General features: G+C 49.1%; 1 protein-coding gene across 1 annotated transcript in view; it reads left to right on the top strand.

The window, feature by feature from the left end:
* LOC135896584 (complement component receptor 1-like protein) overlaps positions 1-18,261 on the top strand; it is a 148,328-nt gene that overhangs the window by 108,447 nt on the left and 21,620 nt on the right. Inside the window, exons 2-6 of the mRNA XM_065425040.2 lie at positions 6,166-6,357; positions 9,005-9,193; positions 14,279-14,368; positions 15,143-15,271; positions 15,695-15,862. Coding sequence (XP_065281112.2) covers positions 6,166-6,357; positions 9,005-9,193; positions 14,279-14,368; positions 15,143-15,271; positions 15,695-15,862 — 768 coding nt within the window. The remainder of the gene's footprint in view (positions 1-6,165; positions 6,358-9,004; positions 9,194-14,278; positions 14,369-15,142; positions 15,272-15,694; positions 15,863-18,261) is intronic.

The raw sequence follows: 18,261 nt of genomic DNA, 5'->3' as shown, positions 1-18,261 counted from the left end.
GGTGGTTTCCGCATGGCCAATTCTATGCCAGCGGTTTGGGCACATGGCGAAAAACCGCCGCAGCACACATCGATGCAAGATCTGCTCAGAAGGTCATGACTACAACGAGTGCAAGTCACTTCATCAGCCTAAATATGTGAACTGCGCGGGGAACCATGCTGCCGCTTGCTGAGGCTGCCCTCAGAACAAGGCAGCGGCACAAATGCGTCGACATGAACTTATCCGTGGAAGACAACCGCGACGCAATGAACCCTCAGCAAACCTTGAGATTGTTCATCTATTTATCTATCTCACGCAGGGAGTTTCGGTGCCCATTTTCGGGGAACGACGCCTAAAATTGGCCACGCGTTCCTTTTACCAGTTACCTTGTGCGTGTGTGTGCTGCCCCGTTAAAGAAAAAAAAAAGAAACATTGAACCGTTTGTGGATGGTCATTTTCTCGCCATCGCGCGAGGCGAGTTCTTCACCGAACGCGCCTTCGACTCCATTTAAGCTGTTGGCCAAGATGAACCTACAAACACTTCCCGGTGACTGCTTCTTTAATCGCCACGTTTCCGCCCCGTCTTAACAACGCATGAACGTGGGGTTGTTTCTTTGTTTCGTTAAGATCGCCTACTAAAGAAATGAGAAAGAAAGAAAAAATAGAGTCCGAAGCACGGCACTTGGACAAGGTATGGCGTGGTGCTTATTCGTCTCTCTTTATGTCTCTTAAGCCGCGCTGGACTATTTCAGCGACAGACGCGCTGCCAGGGTCGCTGACCCTTCTCTTCAGAGCCGCGAGAGGGGGCGAGAGATTCGTGGTTCTCTGGCGTCGCGCGGCGACGCCGCCAATCGCCGCGAATAGAGGAGAGACACCAACACGGATCGCTGGCGACGACGCGACCTTCATTGTTTTCCGGGGTCAGATGCCAGCGTAACGCCGGCCCCCCGTCCCTCCACCCACCCCCGTCAGCTCCCCACCGCACAACGAGCTCGCCCGCTCGCAGCGACGTTGCTTCATTCATTGCGGGGGGAGAGGGGGGAGGGAGGCACAGAGGTGCTGCTTCTTCTACTGGCTGCTGCTGCTGCCTTCATTTCTCTAGTGCTCTTGCTGCTGCCACTGGACCGCATCGTCTGCGAGTGTGTGTGGCCTCCGACACGCAAGGAGAAGAAGAAAAAAAGATAGAGGCTTCTTCTGACGACGACGACAAACGACAACGCCGTGCGCCCTTAGAGGGCACCGCCGGTGGTGCTTGGCTCGCCCTAATTGCGTCTTCCGGTCCTTAGCGCGCATGCGCGAGCCGGGCTTTTGTCTAACGCAAAGCCCTGTTGCTGCAAGCAGCATGCAGCGTCGAACATGGCGCGGCCGACGATGCGCACTTGGACGCGGCTGTTGCCCTCTCTCCGTATATTCTCGTCCGTTCGCGTGGCACGTGACGTCGTCCCAGCTCTGCACTTCGTCGTGTTTCGCGACTTAACCGACTGAACCAAGCTTTAACGTTCCTTCTCTCCTGCTGCGCGCGTGCGTGAAGCGCTTAGAATTCTAGGTCAGGACGGCAAATCAGCGCAAACGCCTAACTAAAGTCTAACCGCGCAGCAGAGCTTTAATTGCGCAGTTAGCGCCGCTCTTAGCTTGAACACGGAATACACGCCTGCAGCTGCATTAATAGCTGCAGATAGCAAGCTACAATCTATTTGGAAACGAAGCGGACCTAGCTGGAACGTGAAAGGCAGCGTCGCTAAAGAGCTCGATCTCCGAACGCAGCATGAGTATGACCTACAGTCAAACCTCGTTATAACGAAACCGGATATAACGAAGCAATGAATATAACGAAGTAAGCGAAATTCACCATAGAGATTGATATTGCAGTACACGCAAAATTAATATAACGAAGTAACGGATATAACAAAGTAATTTTGGCTCCCCCTTCAACTTCTTCACAACGTTCTCCCGAATATATAGAAAACAAGAACAGCAACAAACCGCATCCAATATGACTTACCGTCCGTCAAGTGCTTGATTAAAGGGAACACTGTTCGCGGGCTTCACCCCAGTTCCCTTCGGACTAGACGATACAGGTTAGATCATGTTAGAATGTCCTCCTAAAACTAATTTTGCTAAATGCTGAGCCATTTCAAAAATGAGTGCGAACTACGCAAGGACGAAGAGAAGCGACACAAACACGCACAGACGGCTATATGGTCCGATCGCAATAGCGAGAATAACGCTATAACGAAAGCGACCAGCCGTTTGGGAACGGCGCTTAGGAGCGACATTCTTCGGTAATTTCGGCCGCTGCCCCGTACGTCTGGTATCCGAAGGCGTGAGATGGAAGCGAGTTGTCAAGGCGGGAGTATACGGCGAAAATGCCGCATAATAACAGGCACGGAACGGCGGGGGCGAACGCAACGCAACCGGCGACACCACGGATGCTGCAGCTGAAGCCTCCGCAGCAGCAGCAGCAGCGGCGGCACGAGCATTGTTCTCTCCAGACATCTGCCCCCTCGACGGTCGCTCGCCTCGCTGCTGACTTTCTCGCCCCACATGTGAGGACGGACGTGCGTGGAATCTAGGCCGAGCGGGTGGCCCTTGACATCATCGGCGCGGTCGCTTATTGCTGTTGTGTATACGTTGCTGCGCGTGTTGGGTAGTGCGAGGGAACTTCCTTTACAGTGCAGTGCCCTGAACGCGCCGTTTGGGACAGCGCTCGCTCTGATGTCGTTGTTCTCCGGTGGACGGCGCGGGGGTGATGCACTCACTGTCGCCCCGGGGCCACTGCATGGCGTCACTGCAGAGCGACTACGGAACGTGGGAGAAAAAACAAGCGCGCTTGCCATAAACGCTCTTTCGTCGTGAACGCGACGACGGAAGAGGTCTGAAAAAAAAAAACAGTGTTGGGTTATGTTGGTCGATGCTTGATGAACTAGTTGGCCCAAGCAACTTTCCTCTACTCGCAACGCAGCGGGAACGCACCACGAAACACTGGACAATGTGCGCGTGAGTGAGTCGGCGAGGGAAGTGAGCGACTGAGCGAGCGAACTGAGTGAGTGTGTAAGTGAGAGGGTAAAGCCATCGAGTAAGTGATGTGAGTGAGGGAGGGAGCGAAGTGAGTGAGGGAGCGAAGTAAGCAAGTGAAGTGAGCAAACGAGCAAGTGAGTCAGTGAGTGGAGTAGAGTGAGTGAGTGGAGTAGAGTGAGTGAGTGAGTGAGTGAGTGAGGACTGCGCACGGAGTTACCCTACACGGCTGGTTCAAAGCGCCGCCGCTACATCAGCGGCACACCGAGGTGCCCACGACGAATGCCTACATTGCTCATCGTGTGCTTCTCCGCCGCGTCGAGCGAAATGAGGCGGCGTCCTTGACTTGGGGGGCGCGCGAGCATATCAGCTGTGAGCGCCGCACGACCTCGGTGCACAACCAGCCACGAGCCAAGAATGCTGCGTGCGCACTGCACGGCGGACGGGGGGGGGAGAGAAGGGGGGGGGGGAGACTCCCCATCCGACAATGCACCCTCCTCGAGTCGCAACGCGCGAGAGGCACTCAGGCACCCTTTCGCAATCTGAAGCAATTTACGACCAGTCACAACGGACCACGTCGTCGGACGAGGGACTGAAGAAGCAATTCGCACTGCACGCGCGTCCGCAACTGATTTAAGCTACGATCTACAGAGCACGTTTGGATTGAAATATTGTTTGTTGAGCGCGCGCTATTGATGCGGGTCGATTGTGTCGCCCGGCCACCGGTGGAGTGCGCTGGAGCGAGGTTGGAAAAGCTGCGATGACAAGGACGCCTACGAGGTTACGCCTATACACGTTTCGAGAGGCGTCAAAGTAGCGCGCTCGGTCGAAGGACCATGCAATGTCGCGAACGAACTGTGGTGGTGATGGGTTCGCTGATCTGTCACAGTGCAACGACCGCGTCGAATTTCTCTCCGGTCTCGATACGCAAGAGCTATGGCAGGACGTCGATGGGGTCAGAAACGATGTTATCTTTGTCGAAAGTTTCGAAGCAACTATAGGTGCGCGGAAACGTCTGTCGTGGGATTCTGCTGCTGGGCTTCTAACGCGCTAAGTACTGTTGCCCCTGAGGTCAGGAGAGAGAGAGAGAATTGAGCACTGTCTGTTGCAATGGCTATTGCTTTGGAACAATCAACCGGGGTATCTACAGAACTGCAGTAGGATTGGCCCGAATGTCAGGTCGGGCCACGGCGTGGGTCGGTCACTCACTGGTTTCGTAATTTTTGACAAACACTGTACACGTGCCTCTATGTAAGCTTAGTTGGCGAAAACTAAAGCGAGGTCATAATTGCTGCCCGCCGGTCGCGCTGGCAATCCGTGGTCTGTATACGCTTGTCATTTAATACGAATCATATGAATTTCCAGTCATTCATTAAGGGTGCCTCACACTAATTACGCGGCTTACGAATTTCTTTCGTAATTTGTGCAGGGTAATTTGTTGTATTTGCGTCATTTTTGCAACCCCACAAATGATGTGTTAGGCTGCAGTATTGCACTTTGTTAATTCAACAAGTAGTAATGTGCTGTTCACGAGTTTCGTTACTGACATCATCATTGTTACGATCATCTTTCACTTGTCTCTGACTTACGAGGTCTTCAGTTGACCTGAAGTACAGTTCTGAACGGGATTACATGTATAAAATAATGCAAATAAGCCTTCATCGTTTTTTTTTTTTTGTAACCAGTAGTATTCCATGGCACCTTTATATTTAAATTTGTCTTGAAATGAGAAAGTACTTGATATTCAAATCGGTTCGTCACTTCTTGTGTTCGAACACCCCAAGCTTTAGCCGATCTTACGTACTCGGATTTGCATAACGTGCGGCGAAATCACAGTGACGGGAGTGCGTTTCCCGTTCCGACGACCTCGCGGAAATGTGGCTCCGTGGAATCGGGAATCGAACCCGGGGACCTGAGCGCCACTCCCGTTTCGCAGCAGAACGTCAGACCAGCTAGTGGAGGAGTTTTCGTGCACGAAAGACACGATGCAAACTTTTTTTTTACCGTCACCGCGTGCACCTCGCACGTCCTCGTCTCACACAGCGAAGTCACGCGCATATATAGTAACACGACCTGTGCAAGTCGTCGAAGGTTGAGTCGAACGCGTTTCGGCGATTTGCCCGACTCTACACACACACGCGGCCACGGTTAAACGCGGCTCGAAGTCGCTGCCTGCAGTGCAGAACGACCTCGCGCAAAATTACGAGGCGTGGCTTGCACCCATATCAGGCGCCGTGTCAATGTTACGCGGTCGCGCGAGAACCTCGCCCACCCCGCACCCCCAATTTACCTCCAAGTTTGTGCGTCAGTGTACAGCATGGCTAGAACGTGATGCCTCATGATTCTTACGATCACTTCGGTCCCCACTTGTGTGCCTCAAACGCTTATCTACTGGGACCGTGAGACACGGTCGTCCCGTTACTACTTACATTATAGTTATAACAACACGGGCGTGTCTGATCACGCTCTTTCCGAGCCAACCTCTTTGTATGTTGATTTTCACCTCGTCGCAATCTCCATCGCTTAACACCGGCCGGTGCGGCGGCGCTACATTTGGTGTAAGACTGTGGGGTCCACGTACACCTTATACAAGAAGCGATGCAATCTATTCGAATTTAATATAGCGTAATGGCTCAATCTAATGGCTCCTAATATGTTCTCAGATGTGGCACGCAAGCAAGTGACTGTGTCGTTTAAACAACCATGATTAAGGAACGAAAGAGATAGGAACAAATGAGACAACTACTTTCCCCCGCTTTCACCGCGGCATGGAGGTCAAGGTGTCGACCACAAGCCGACAGGTCATTTCAGAGGCGGTCGAAGGCTCCAGGTCCATGACGTCCATTGGACGTCAGGACCAGGACGTCCAGGACGTCCATCGTGCAGTGTATTTGTGGTATAAGGGGACATTGCACGAGCGCGTAAAAAATGACACGGACAGGAACACGAAAAAAGACACACCGAACGTTAGCTAGCGTTCGATGTGTCTTTATTCATGTTCCTGTACGTGTCATTTTTTGTGCGCTAGTGCAATGTCCCCTTATACGAATAACCACCAACTTGTCCAGCTTTCTGCCTTAAATGTATTTGTGGTGCCGTCTGCTCGTGTGTTCCACACTCTTGTCGCTCACCCGCAGTTGTTTCATGTGTTTGTTTGTTTTGTTTTCGCAGGAACGCAGCAACAGCAGCAGCATTGCGGTTTCCCGGGCAGGCCGGCGTACGGCCGCATCAGCCTGATCCGGGACTCGTACGAAAAGGGCCAGACCGTCTCCTACACGTGCGACTCCAGCTTCAACCTGCTCGGCCAGAGCACGCGCCAGTGCCTCGACAACGGAACCTGGTCTGGAGCGTTGCCCGTGTGCGGTACGCATATATATACACATATGCGCATTACGTAGGCACACGGCTGCAGCCGTGTATACTTGATCAATGAGTCACCTTCGGAGACACCTTCAGTCCTCCGTGACGTAAAGTCCAGCTCGGAGCGTCGCTACAGTGGCGGTCATCTTATTAGTGCAAGCCCGATAAGTAAACGCGACATGAAGATAACGCCGATGGGAGGCATGCCAATTTGTTGTTTTTTTTTCGCGAACGTTCTCTAGATTATCCAATTAGTGCTCACTGGTACTCTGAAAGCCATCGATCGATCAAGACTCCTGCCCGCAGAGAATCGAAAGCCTTGATGATCCCTGTTGGTTGATGCTTGGTGGCCCTTCGTCAAACGACATGACTCGTCGTTTGACTGCCTTATCGGCAGTCAAACGACGAGTACTGCCGAGGTTTTAGGCCAAAAAAAAGAAGAGTGCAAGACAGTGTGCTTTTGCATAGCCCGTCTGGTTTACACATAGTTAAATAAGAGCGTAACGCTTAACCTAATAGCCGAACTCACGTTAATGCTAACGCTTAGGCTTGGCGGCAGTGTTCCAACTTGCAGGCAAGTCTTCGCAAGAGCCAGGACGGACGCCCTAGCATATCGACTTATCGTAACCAGATGAGCACGTGTTTGCGGGCATACGAATTGCAGTCTACGGAATAACGGAACGCCAGAGACGTGTATGGTAGCAGCAACGACGGCGGCGACATCTTGTGATAGTATCCGCAACGTTGCAGGAACGTCTTTGTTTCACGCATGTTGCCATCGCAAAAAAGGAAAAGCGCCACCATTCATTAATGATTACGTTGCTCCTGGCATTTTAAGGCCAGCACCTAAGTTGCACTGAATCGTCCATGCGGGCATTACCGCAGGGGGGTTACAATGTAAAGGAAGAAACAAGTGATCACATACATGAAGCGCGATAAAACGCAGCAATGTTTTCCATATTAGCAATGTCAGGCGAAAGAGCATTCCATTCTCCTATAATTGGAACAAAAAGAAATGCTTCAGACGCAACCCCTGAAAGGGAACTTGAAGACTTTCAGTGCAGGGTCTCGTCTCATGGACGTATAAGCAGGCGCCTTAATATATATATATATATATATATATATATATATATATATATATATATATATATATATATATATATATATCCCTCAATGCCTGTTTTAGAATATTAAGCAGCGTGACAAAAAATTGCCACCGGAGATTTTTTTCGGCGGTCTTTTAATTTTTGCCACACTAAATTAATTTTACTTTCTGCCATAGTTAATTTTCCACTATAATTACTCAGAATAAACCTAGCTGCCCTATTCTGCACTCTTTCAGACAGTTCCGCGAAATCAGCCGTGCATGGATCCCAACAGATACAAGCGTAATCAAGTAAACTGCGAACATAAGTGAAATACAATTGCTCTTCTATAATTTATGCGGTAAGTGACTGAAGTTACGGCGCAGGAATTCCAATGAACCTATTGTCTAGCTTATTCTTGATGTGTGTAAGGTGCCTGTGCCATCTTAAGTCAGACGTCATTAAAGTTCCGAAATATTTGTATTCGTCAACCTTTTTAAATGCCATGTAACTCAAGGTATAAGTACTGACTGAAGTGCGCCCTTCCTTGAAAAGGTGACGTGAACACATTTTTGAACATTTAGTGACATTTCGCGCGTATTGCACCATGTTCCTAGTATGTCTAAACAAGTCTGTAACGATGCAGTTTCACTTGCATTATCTCTGACTCTATAAACGACTCAATCAGCCGCAAGAACTCTAACTAAAGACGTGACGTCAGTTGCAATATCATTAATAAGGAGTGAAAATAAAATGGAACCCAGAACTGATCCCTGAGGATCACCTATCTGAGGTTACTGGAATATATACAGAAGAAAAACCGTTGAGCATCGTAGACTGCTGTCTTGAGCGTAGATATTCGGCAATCCAAGCTATCCAATCCAATTTGTAAGCCCTAAGTTTTGAGATTAGAAAATCGTGGGCGACCACATCGCAGGCTTTCTTTTTAAATCTCGAAATATGCATTCTATTAATTTGGCTTTGTCTATTGCCGAGGCCAGATCGCGAAAGAATTGAACTGTGTAGAACATAAAAAAACCTTGTCGAAAACCATTCTCACTAGAGCTTAGAATATCGTGTTTAACTAAATGCGAAATGATCAAAGTATAAATTACGTGTTCCATTACCTCGCATGTGATGCTTGTTAAAGACAATGGTCTGTAATTCTCAACGGAATATATAACGGACAACATAACAAACTTGGACAAAAGTAATTAATCTCTATATCAAACACGCGAAACTTACTGATTGATATTCATGTGAAATTACTCCATCGAAGATCTTTTTCGAATATGTTTTACTTTTAAATAGAAATACCCCCCACTCCCCATAACGAACTGGACAGTAGATATCTAACGTAACGTCGAAATACCCGAATGCCGTTAAGGCGCTTTCTCCGCACTGCGAAAGTGCCTTCGCTTGAAGAAAACAATTGCGTCCATTTCGAAACACTCGCACTTACTAACGCCAGCGAGAACTCAAGAGCGGAGGTGCAGGCGGATCGATGTGTACAGCAGCTCCACCGTCCCTAAAGAGGGTGCTCATTCTGGTGCTTCGCCGCGCAGACACGAGCCTGACGGTGCAGCGCATCCCGGGGGCGTCCGGCTACCTCTACGCCTATCCCCCGGGGAACGCGCTGGACGGCTCCAAGAGCAGCTGCTTCTACACCACCTACCAACCGCCGCGGTGGTGGCGCGTGGACCTGGGCGCCGCCTACCACGTGCTGTCCGTGGCACTCACGGTGCCGCACGTCAGTGAGTGTGCCGCGTGCGCGCACCAGCACGCTTCTTGACTCTTCCCTGTGCCTGTCCTTCACCCAGATTGTGTCATCCAGTGTCCCTGCACAGATATTCCCCTACGACAGGTACTCACGAAAGGCGTGACGTCACGAATATGCGGTGGCGCTGCCGTCGCCTTTCACTGCGCGCAAGAACGACGAGATCGACATTACTGACCGCACCATTCTTTTTTATTGACGAGCTTATTAGAGAGTTTTAGTATAGCGTAAAGCAGCAAACGCAAAGAGTTAGCGTTAGCGTTAGCGTTGCGTGCACACTGCGCATGCGCTATACGTAAACGCTGCTGGAGCTCTTACGTACGTACGCTATTTCAACGCCTCCTAGAATATACAATGCCTGGAACGTGAGCCGCAAACGCGCTGCCCTTCCCTCGCCTGTACTCTCCTCCTTTTGGTACGGTGGCGAGCGCCTCTTGCGGCCAGCCCTTGTAAACACGCCGGTGGCACGGCTACCGGGAGACGCTACCGGGAGCGACGTCGGCAGCCAAGCGGCCGGCGCGTCGTGAGCTTTCGGCGGCGGCGGCAGTGGTTGCCATGGGGACCGGTACGGTGGCGCGCGCCGTCCTGCGGCGCATGGTCGCAAAACTCGGCAGAGAGCTCCCTATGGAAAAGAGAGCGACGTTCCAGGCATATAGCTATAGGAGGCGTTGGCTATTTTCAGGATTTAGCGTTGAACCTTGAACGCTAACGCACGCAAGGGGAGCCTTACGTACGGCAAGATGGCGGCGCCAGTCAAAGTGAGAGCAGCCCGCTTCGGATCTATCGAGCCGTCTGCCTGCACTGCTAGGCTCTATCCTTCCCCACTAATGCTCGTATTCGCCTTAGATTTGTGTGATGATGCTTCGGCAGCGGTGCACAGGTGACAAATGGGCGTTGTTTACGATATACGTTCTCGATTAGCAGCGCAGTAGGCTTAACGAGAGGGTTTGCTCATAGAGTTAGTAGAGCAGCTCTATGGGTTTGCTAAATGTGTTTGCTGTATCCGCCTCGAGATGGCGCCCAAGTGTATTTCGCTCGTTCGCTTGGTGTAAAGCCGCATGTGGAACCGATGCATGTCATGTTTTCCGCGGCAAAACACAGTAGTGTGGTCGGTGCTGTGGTCACAATGCGTGTGCGTTTTACCAACGACGACGATATGAACCTCGTGAAGGAGGTTTTCGCCTTGAACCCATTCGGATGGACGTCAAGGTGGGCGTCCGTTGCAAAAAATTGGAAAGAAGTGGGAAATCCGCTTTCTGGAAGAGAAATTGCCGGCGAAACGTCCCCTCCGGTATAGCTTCGACGTTGAGTGGATCTTGAGGACACGTAGAACCTGCGCGGTCGCTCTCATTCCCGAAGCATGAGGGTGTCTATGTCATCCCAACTTAAAAAGGACACGTAATATGGGTCCCACAGAACACTCGATCGCAGCATGCCAAGATTAATCGGTATGTTTCGCGACTCTCGACAAAACAACGCTCAAACCAAACACCTACATGCGTAATTAACGCAGCGACTGTGGCTTTCGATAAGCTTGACTTAGGGACACACTTGCGGATTCGGCATTGGATAAGCTCGACATTTCGTGTGGATTTGGCTTTCCAGTACTTTGTGTCTTTACATCTAGATGGCGCTGTATTTGTTTGCGTTAACGTTAACGCTTTTCTCCGTTCCGCTATTCTGAAACACTACCTTGTGCCGCGCAGTGCAGTCTTTCTTTGCGTTAGCGTTGCGTCGCACGCTAACGCTAACGCAAGGGTTTTACGCTATACTAAAACTCTCTATTGACTAGAGGAAATATTTTACGAGTCCCTTACGGCATGTTACCGAATGGGAAAGCGCGGAAAATGAACTGGAACTCTTCTAGCCCAACTTGGCCAGGTTTGTCATGACAGACCATGAGCTGGTTGGGGCAGAGTTGCTATTTGGACGCTGTCAAATTGAACCATATTATCGAACTCCGCCATGCTGGCGTTTTCTTCCAATAGGAACGGCTGTGGCCGCCTTGTGAGCCAATCAGAGTTGACAAGATGGCGAATCTGGCAACATTGCAGAATTCGACAGCTTCTAGAGATGGCACCTCACAATTAGCAAAGTAGCTTGAGAACTGACGCCGCGGCCTTCACTTGAACGTCAGCGTATACAGGGTGGCTATAGCCAGGGTGCCTACACCGTGTGAACCACTGCTGCCGACTTAGAGCCATCGTTGCGCCTTGCACGACCCTACACGAATCTTGGGGTGGCTCTAATCCATTCTGAATGGTTTATTCAGAATCAAAATAGAGGGTTTATAGATAAACTTGGACATCTCGCTTTCACAGGCATTTGGTTATAACGTGGGCACTGCCATATACATTTATCTTACCCTCGCACATGTATCGCGAATAACGTACTGCGGTGGCGTAACCAGATTTTGTTTCAGGAAAGGGGCCGGAGGGGGAAGGTTAGGCAGTTGCATACTAACAAAAATTTCGGGCGAGGGGAACGTGCCCAGTGGCCCCCCTTGGCTATGCCACTGACGTATGGTACATTTACAGAGCTGTGCTACTGCCCATCATTTGAAAATGAAAAACAAGATCTCTGCACAGCTCTCAACCAGTTAGATAGAAAACCGTTCTCCTTGATCAAGATCTTGGGACCATGGCCTCGTATATCGCAGCTACAAAAGGCCACAAAAGCGCTGCTGCGATATTTGAAAGATACAGGATTGAGTAATCCGGACTGAGTGACTGAACGATATCCCCGGTGGACTTTCTCTTCTTTCTTTAATCTTTCCGTCCCCGTTTCCCTTTCCCCAGTGTAGGGTAGCCAACCGGGCTCAGTCCTGGTTAACCTCCCTACCTTTCATTTATCATTTGCTCTCTCTCTCTCTCTCTACAGAGCTTTATAATAGAACATTACAATATACGTTAAAAACCCAACAGAGTAGCGAGTAAACGCAGGAATGAACAGCTCATTGAACGAAAGGCGACCGTAACTTGGAATTGCAGTTCGAGCTTGCACATTTCTATGTGTTGCTATCCAAGAGTAGCAAGTACAACGCATTCCATACTCCTTGAACCGGCGCCGTTCCCAGCTGGTTCGGAGTGACGAATTTAAGTTTATAACGACGATTTAAAATAATTACGCGGAATTAAGTGTGCACTTGAGCTGCGGAGGTCGTAACGCACGGTTTGAACTTCACTATTGAAAACATGTTTCTCTCGGGCGAAAAATCTTAACTTTTGCCTATTATTGTGTACCGTAATGATCGCATTACGTCGGTCTTAAATCGCAGCATGGCCATATGTATATATATATTGTTCCAAACACGGACGCCAGCAAAAGACGTGGAGGAAAGCTCACTCTGCTTAGTCGTTGACCGGATCGCTTTCGTGTCGCTTGAACATTGTGACAAATCACGCCTTGATCTCAATGTGTTCTCGCAATATAAATAGATGTTCAACGGGGTAACGCTGTTAGTTGCACATTGACTTGTCAGATTCAAATCCTCGCGTTACGTGTAATCGTTGATCAAAAAACGATCTCTGTGTTTCCTCTCACATTTAATGCTTACGATTGTGTTCATCGTCATTCTAATGGAAGGAAACATGCGAGCGCCCGGCAAAATAGCCTCGCCGGTCACACGTCGCGCAACACAGCGGCGACATGTGCGCCAAAACAAAAGCAGAGGGGAGAGTGGTTCCGTTCATTCTACTAATAAGGCACCTTCTTGCATGTTTCATTTTTTCCATGTTCATACCGCACGGGAGTGGAGAAAAACGCAAGAATCTTTTTAGGGCGATCGCTCTGCCTAGCCGCCATACGTCATACACACCGATCACTCCGTATCTTTACGTAGCTGCCATAGACTTCCACATTTCATACGAAATTCGAATTGAAACTTCGTTGTTCGCTGGGGGGGGGGGGGAGAGAGAGAGAGAGCAAATGATAAAGGAAAGGTAGGGAGGTTAACCAGGACTGAGCCCGGTTGGCTACCCTACACTGGGGAAAGGGAAAAGGGGACTGAAAGATTAAAAGAAGAAGAGAAAGTCCACTGGGGATATCGTTCGGTCACTCAGTCCGGGTCACAGACGCTGACTCAGTCCAGTAGCCTTCAAATATCGCAGCAGAGCTTGTTCGCTGGGGTTCCACAAGCAGCCACATGGAAGGTGAAGATAAAAGAAAACGCTCGTGCCGGGATTGTAAGCAAAAAACAAGAAACAAAACGGACGGTGCCCTTCTTTTATGTTGCTTTCCTGTGACATCTCGTCGAGACGCCGCGCAATACGTGATCGCCGAAGCAGTTGTTGCCTATAAGTTGCTTACACAGGCGTTATTTGACGAGGCTGCCTTCTACGAGCGCGCGTGTTCGCCGTTATAGAGACGACGATAGTACATACGTACAACGAAAGCTAACGCTGCCGATTCACGTATGTGCGTGCACTGCGACAACCAAGTCTCGCAGTTCATCCTTGCATGCTGTCGTGCTTATAGTGCTAGTGACTTATCGATACTCAAAAAAAAAAGGGGGGGGGGGGGGAGGAGGGGTAGACGCTTAAGCGAGCAAATTCTTACGGACGTTGGTGACAGAGCACGTGCGCGTTCGAGGGCTCAGCATCGAGGTCAAAGGAGGTGAAAGGCAAAATTTGCTCACCGTGGAAAACAGCGCTTCCTTCCGGTGCTTGCTTTCTGCCGCTGGGACCGCCGCCGGCAGCAGAGCGTATTACGGACAAGACATATGTTACCGCGAGCGCGCAGAAATTTCGCAGGACATTAAGGGCGACACATTTCGGGCCACAGCACACTAGGTGTCGACTGCTGGGGGTGTTGCGCTGCTAAGCACGATCGAGGTCGCGGGATCAAATCCCGGCCGCGGCGGCCGCATTTCGGTGGGAGACAAAATGCAAAAGACGCCCACTTCCCGTATATTGGCAGCAAATTAAAGATCCCCTGGTGGTCGAAATTAATCCGGACGCGAATCTCGGAGGCCACGTCGTATATTTTGTGCAGGTTTGACATGAGTGTGTGCTTTGTGCGTATACAATGGTTTCACTTACGGTACTCTTTGTGCTTCACGCAGGTTCCCGGCAGGATCTCGAGGTCCGTGTCGTGAGCTACGAGGGCAACAAGGCTGTGTTCAACAGATGCGCCGCATTCAGTGGAAAGTTCTGTAAGTGCTCGGTGTGCGGGTCAGTTCCTGCATTAAAGGGACACCAAAGAGGACTGTTCTGTTGAACTTTACCAGTGGATTACTCTTTTGCACTGAAGAAACGGCCACTCTTGCCCTAATCGAAGGCTTATAGTAAGCAGGAGACAACTCAGAAACAAAAAAGACGGGTGGCAACAATACCCCGAAGTTCATTCACGTGACGTCGTGACCTTGGACAGCGCCTGCCCGTGTCAGCAGGGTTAGTCGTTTATCGGCGAAGTCCTACATTGCGTTATAAAGAAACGACAGACTCAACCTATCAAGTTTATATATATATATATAACTTTTTGCTGCAACAAAACGACCCAAGTGCAAGAATATACTTTGAAATGCGTGACGTCGCACTGTTATGCCTGCGTTGAGGTTTCGCGTAAAATACAAGCAAGAAAATTTCGGCTTTCGTTTCCTTCATTAAGGCCACCCTTTCTCTTAGAATATTATGAAAATGACGTCTTGAAAGAATACCTAACCAACCACTTGTCTGTTAGTCTCGCTCTTTAGCGTCCCTTTAACATGACGCGAGTAAAACGCACATGCGTCCATCTCTCTCTCTCTCTCTCTCTCTCTCTCTCTCTATATATATATATATATATATATATATATATATATATATATATATATATATATAATATAAACAAACAATTCATGTGCCATTCTCATTCAACAATTTATGTTGAATGAGAATGGTGACGATTGGCTGAGCGCCCTAACGGAGTCGTCTATTGTTCACCCCAGCGACCCAGACGGTGGTCCTGATGTGCGACGAAGGCAAAGGCATCATCGGCCAGTACGTCGACGTCGCCGACAAGCGCAAGGACCCCGACCACTTCAGCCTGTGCGAGGTCGAGATTTACGTGCTCAGAGGTGAGCGATCTTAAATTTGGAACGTCTCGACAATTCTTAGCAAAGACGACTTCTTGGCGTTACGAGTAGAATGCGTGCGCACGCCTTGACAAGATTTGCGCGCGTTATAGCCCGAAATAGGGCTATAGGCACAGACTCAAGGTTTTAACTCAATTGATCGAAAACCTTTAATAGATCTAAGATCAATCAATAGATTCGTCGGATTTCTGCACTTACGTGCGCGAGCTAAATATCAACCAACCTGGTTATTTCTGTGCATAAACTTGGTTTAAAAAAGCACCGTGCTATTGGAATTAACAGATGCCTGTCAGCGACGCCATGCGTGAGTGGACGTGTCACAGTTGACTCACCTAAATCATTGCATGGCTCGGCTAAGTGAAAAGAAACCGGACATGTGTGCGTAAAGCTTCGAATTCTGTGCAGAGAAGTACCAGTGCGGGGACCCGGACAAGCCGCCGAAGTCGTACACGGTGCCGCTGTCCCCGCAGCAGATGGAGTACCGCTGCGTGTCCGGATACAAGCTGTCCGGCCCGAGCGTCCGTACCTGCCTCGAGTCTGGACAGTGGTCAGCGGCGGCCCCTAGGTGCCTGGGTAAGAACGACCTTCCGCGATACCTTCTCTGTGCGTGGAAACAGTTCTCAAGTTTGGCTCACAAGTCTGGCACACCGCGCCTTAGCTCACTGAGTACGAATTCACTGCGAAAGGTACAAAGCGAATCAGTACAGTCGGACCCGCGGTTACAATGATTGTGCATAGACGACGGTTCGATATACTATGAGGTAATTCGACACACACAAACTCGCCTATCGTTCGCTATACACGGATTTGTCATACTCTGTGAAAAAAGAAAATGAAGAAAGAAGAAAGCAAGGACTCCCTTTATGGAAAACGAAACTATGCGTAGTAGACAGCAATTTCTGATTGCGCCTTGAACTGTTTTTCAGCGTCACTAAGAACGTTCTCGATGGCGTTCTCGGTGCCGGGTCTTCTGATTTCGTTTCACCGCCTTCGAGGCGACGAATGTTGTTTATATTTCCGGAGAGCGGCAAAGCGGACGCGCCGAATTCAATATATATCCCAATGAGTTGGCTATGAAGAAGTTATTCTACGTGAGTATCGGTCATGTTCGATTTACAGAACAATTCGCTTTAACCGGATTCGTCATATCGGGTTCGATTGTGTAAATAACTTCGAGAGGAAAAGCTTCTCACAGCGCCCACGCATGGATTCGGCAGCAGAACGGGCACGGCCATGATACATATCAGTTTGGTGATTCTGCTGTGACATAGTTTCCAGCGCGAACCTTCTTTTTGTTTTTTTCTCGCTAAAAATTATGCCGCAACAAAATCAGCAGCACCAACTTGACCAACTCTCTTCTTTAGCTATGCTGACTTCAATTCGATGATTGCGAGCTGTTTAGATGCCTGTCAAACATTGCGATAGTGTTGAGCCTTAATCTTGCAATGTGGCAGCTTGCGTCCGTTTGGATTCCACGTGGTCGCCTTCCAAAGCCTCTCCTCTCTTTCTGGTGTTTCTCTCTCTCTTTTTACTTCAACGAATGCCTGTATTAACCACCGGGATGCCTATGAATTTGCGCAGCGCACGACAGGGCAACTAAATATATTTGATGTTATTTGGCAGAGATCGTAATGATGTTTGTCATGTCGTTTTAATAGGAAAAACGAAGTTCCAACATGACGTCGCACGAAACACCTATGACACAGACCAAGCATATAATTTGTAAGAAAGTGCCCAAGGAGCTTGTTTTATTACAAAACAAAAATAAGTAACAAATAAATTAGAATAATAATACCTCGTAAGTGCAGGGGAGTGAAGGCCTCTAGCTGAGTAAGACTGGTCCCTGCGCTTACAGATGTGCAGGTTTACACACGCGGCCGGCACTGCAACATTCAAACTTTAACATATTACTGCCAATAAAACGTGCAAATAGATGAGACTTAACTAGTGTGCAAGTCGGGAAATACATACATTCTAATTTGATACTGAAGTTGGCCTCGAAATACCGCCCTACCATCATCGACAGTATCGCGACCACATGGCACAGAGAAATGTATTGGTGATGTTTCGTGGTAATTAGGCTCGCTTTAACGACGTCGATCAAGAAAAAAAGAAAGGGTCAACCAAGTTTTGACGCTAAAAGAAAGACAAGATTGACGCACATAGATGGTGGCTCAAATGATTCCATGACTAAATGCTGACCATGATCTGTTCTGTTTCTCTATTTTTCTTGTTCATTATTCTCATTTCGTATCGTATTCACATCGCATTTCACACGCAGTTACATCGACCTTGTCTTCTTTAGGGTTAACACTTCGTTAACAGTTTCTTTCGTTTGCTTGTTTTTTTTTCTTTTTCCTTTTTTTTTCTTTGCTCGAGAGGGATTGGCCGGTACCGTAGAAAGCGCAGTCTATGCTGCAATGTGTCTAATTTTAGACTATACGAATGGCGCTAACTGCGCCCTTACCGCTAACCATCCTACTCTGCGAATAATTCTAGCTTCTTGTGGCCGGTGAAGTCGCCTTCCAGACGACGCGCAAACCTTAGTCCAAGTGAATTCACTCATTTCACAAAAGTGTGCCGCACGGCGGCTCTGCCTCAACATGTCTCTATCTACGGCGGTGCACCCTTTACAGAGGTATACTACAACGGGGTTAATTTTGACTGTATTGGTGCTGATTGTGCGCATACCGTTAATTTTAACCACTCTGCGACTAATTCTCGCCCCTGGTCTCGTGGAGACCTACATTTTCGTACCATTTGAGACTCCCTACGACGCTCTGGAGGCGCGAAAGGGCAGATTTTTTTTAAGTGGTCACAAGATACTCAGAACCCAGATATACCAACCGTGTGAAGTCAGCTATGAAGACATTAGCTTCAAACAGGGACAAGAGTGCTGCGCGCTTCTTCTTGCTACGCTCACGTGTGGCAGTCGCAGGGATTGCAGGGATGAAACGAGCCAATGTATCATG

Source organism: Dermacentor albipictus, chromosome 6 (assembly GCF_038994185.2).
Source record: "Dermacentor albipictus isolate Rhodes 1998 colony chromosome 6, USDA_Dalb.pri_finalv2, whole genome shotgun sequence".
In the NCBI taxonomy this organism is placed as follows: domain Eukaryota; kingdom Metazoa; phylum Arthropoda; class Arachnida; order Ixodida; family Ixodidae; genus Dermacentor; species Dermacentor albipictus.
Note: the sequence above shows the minus strand (reverse complement) of the source record. Positions and strands in the feature narration are given on the sequence as shown.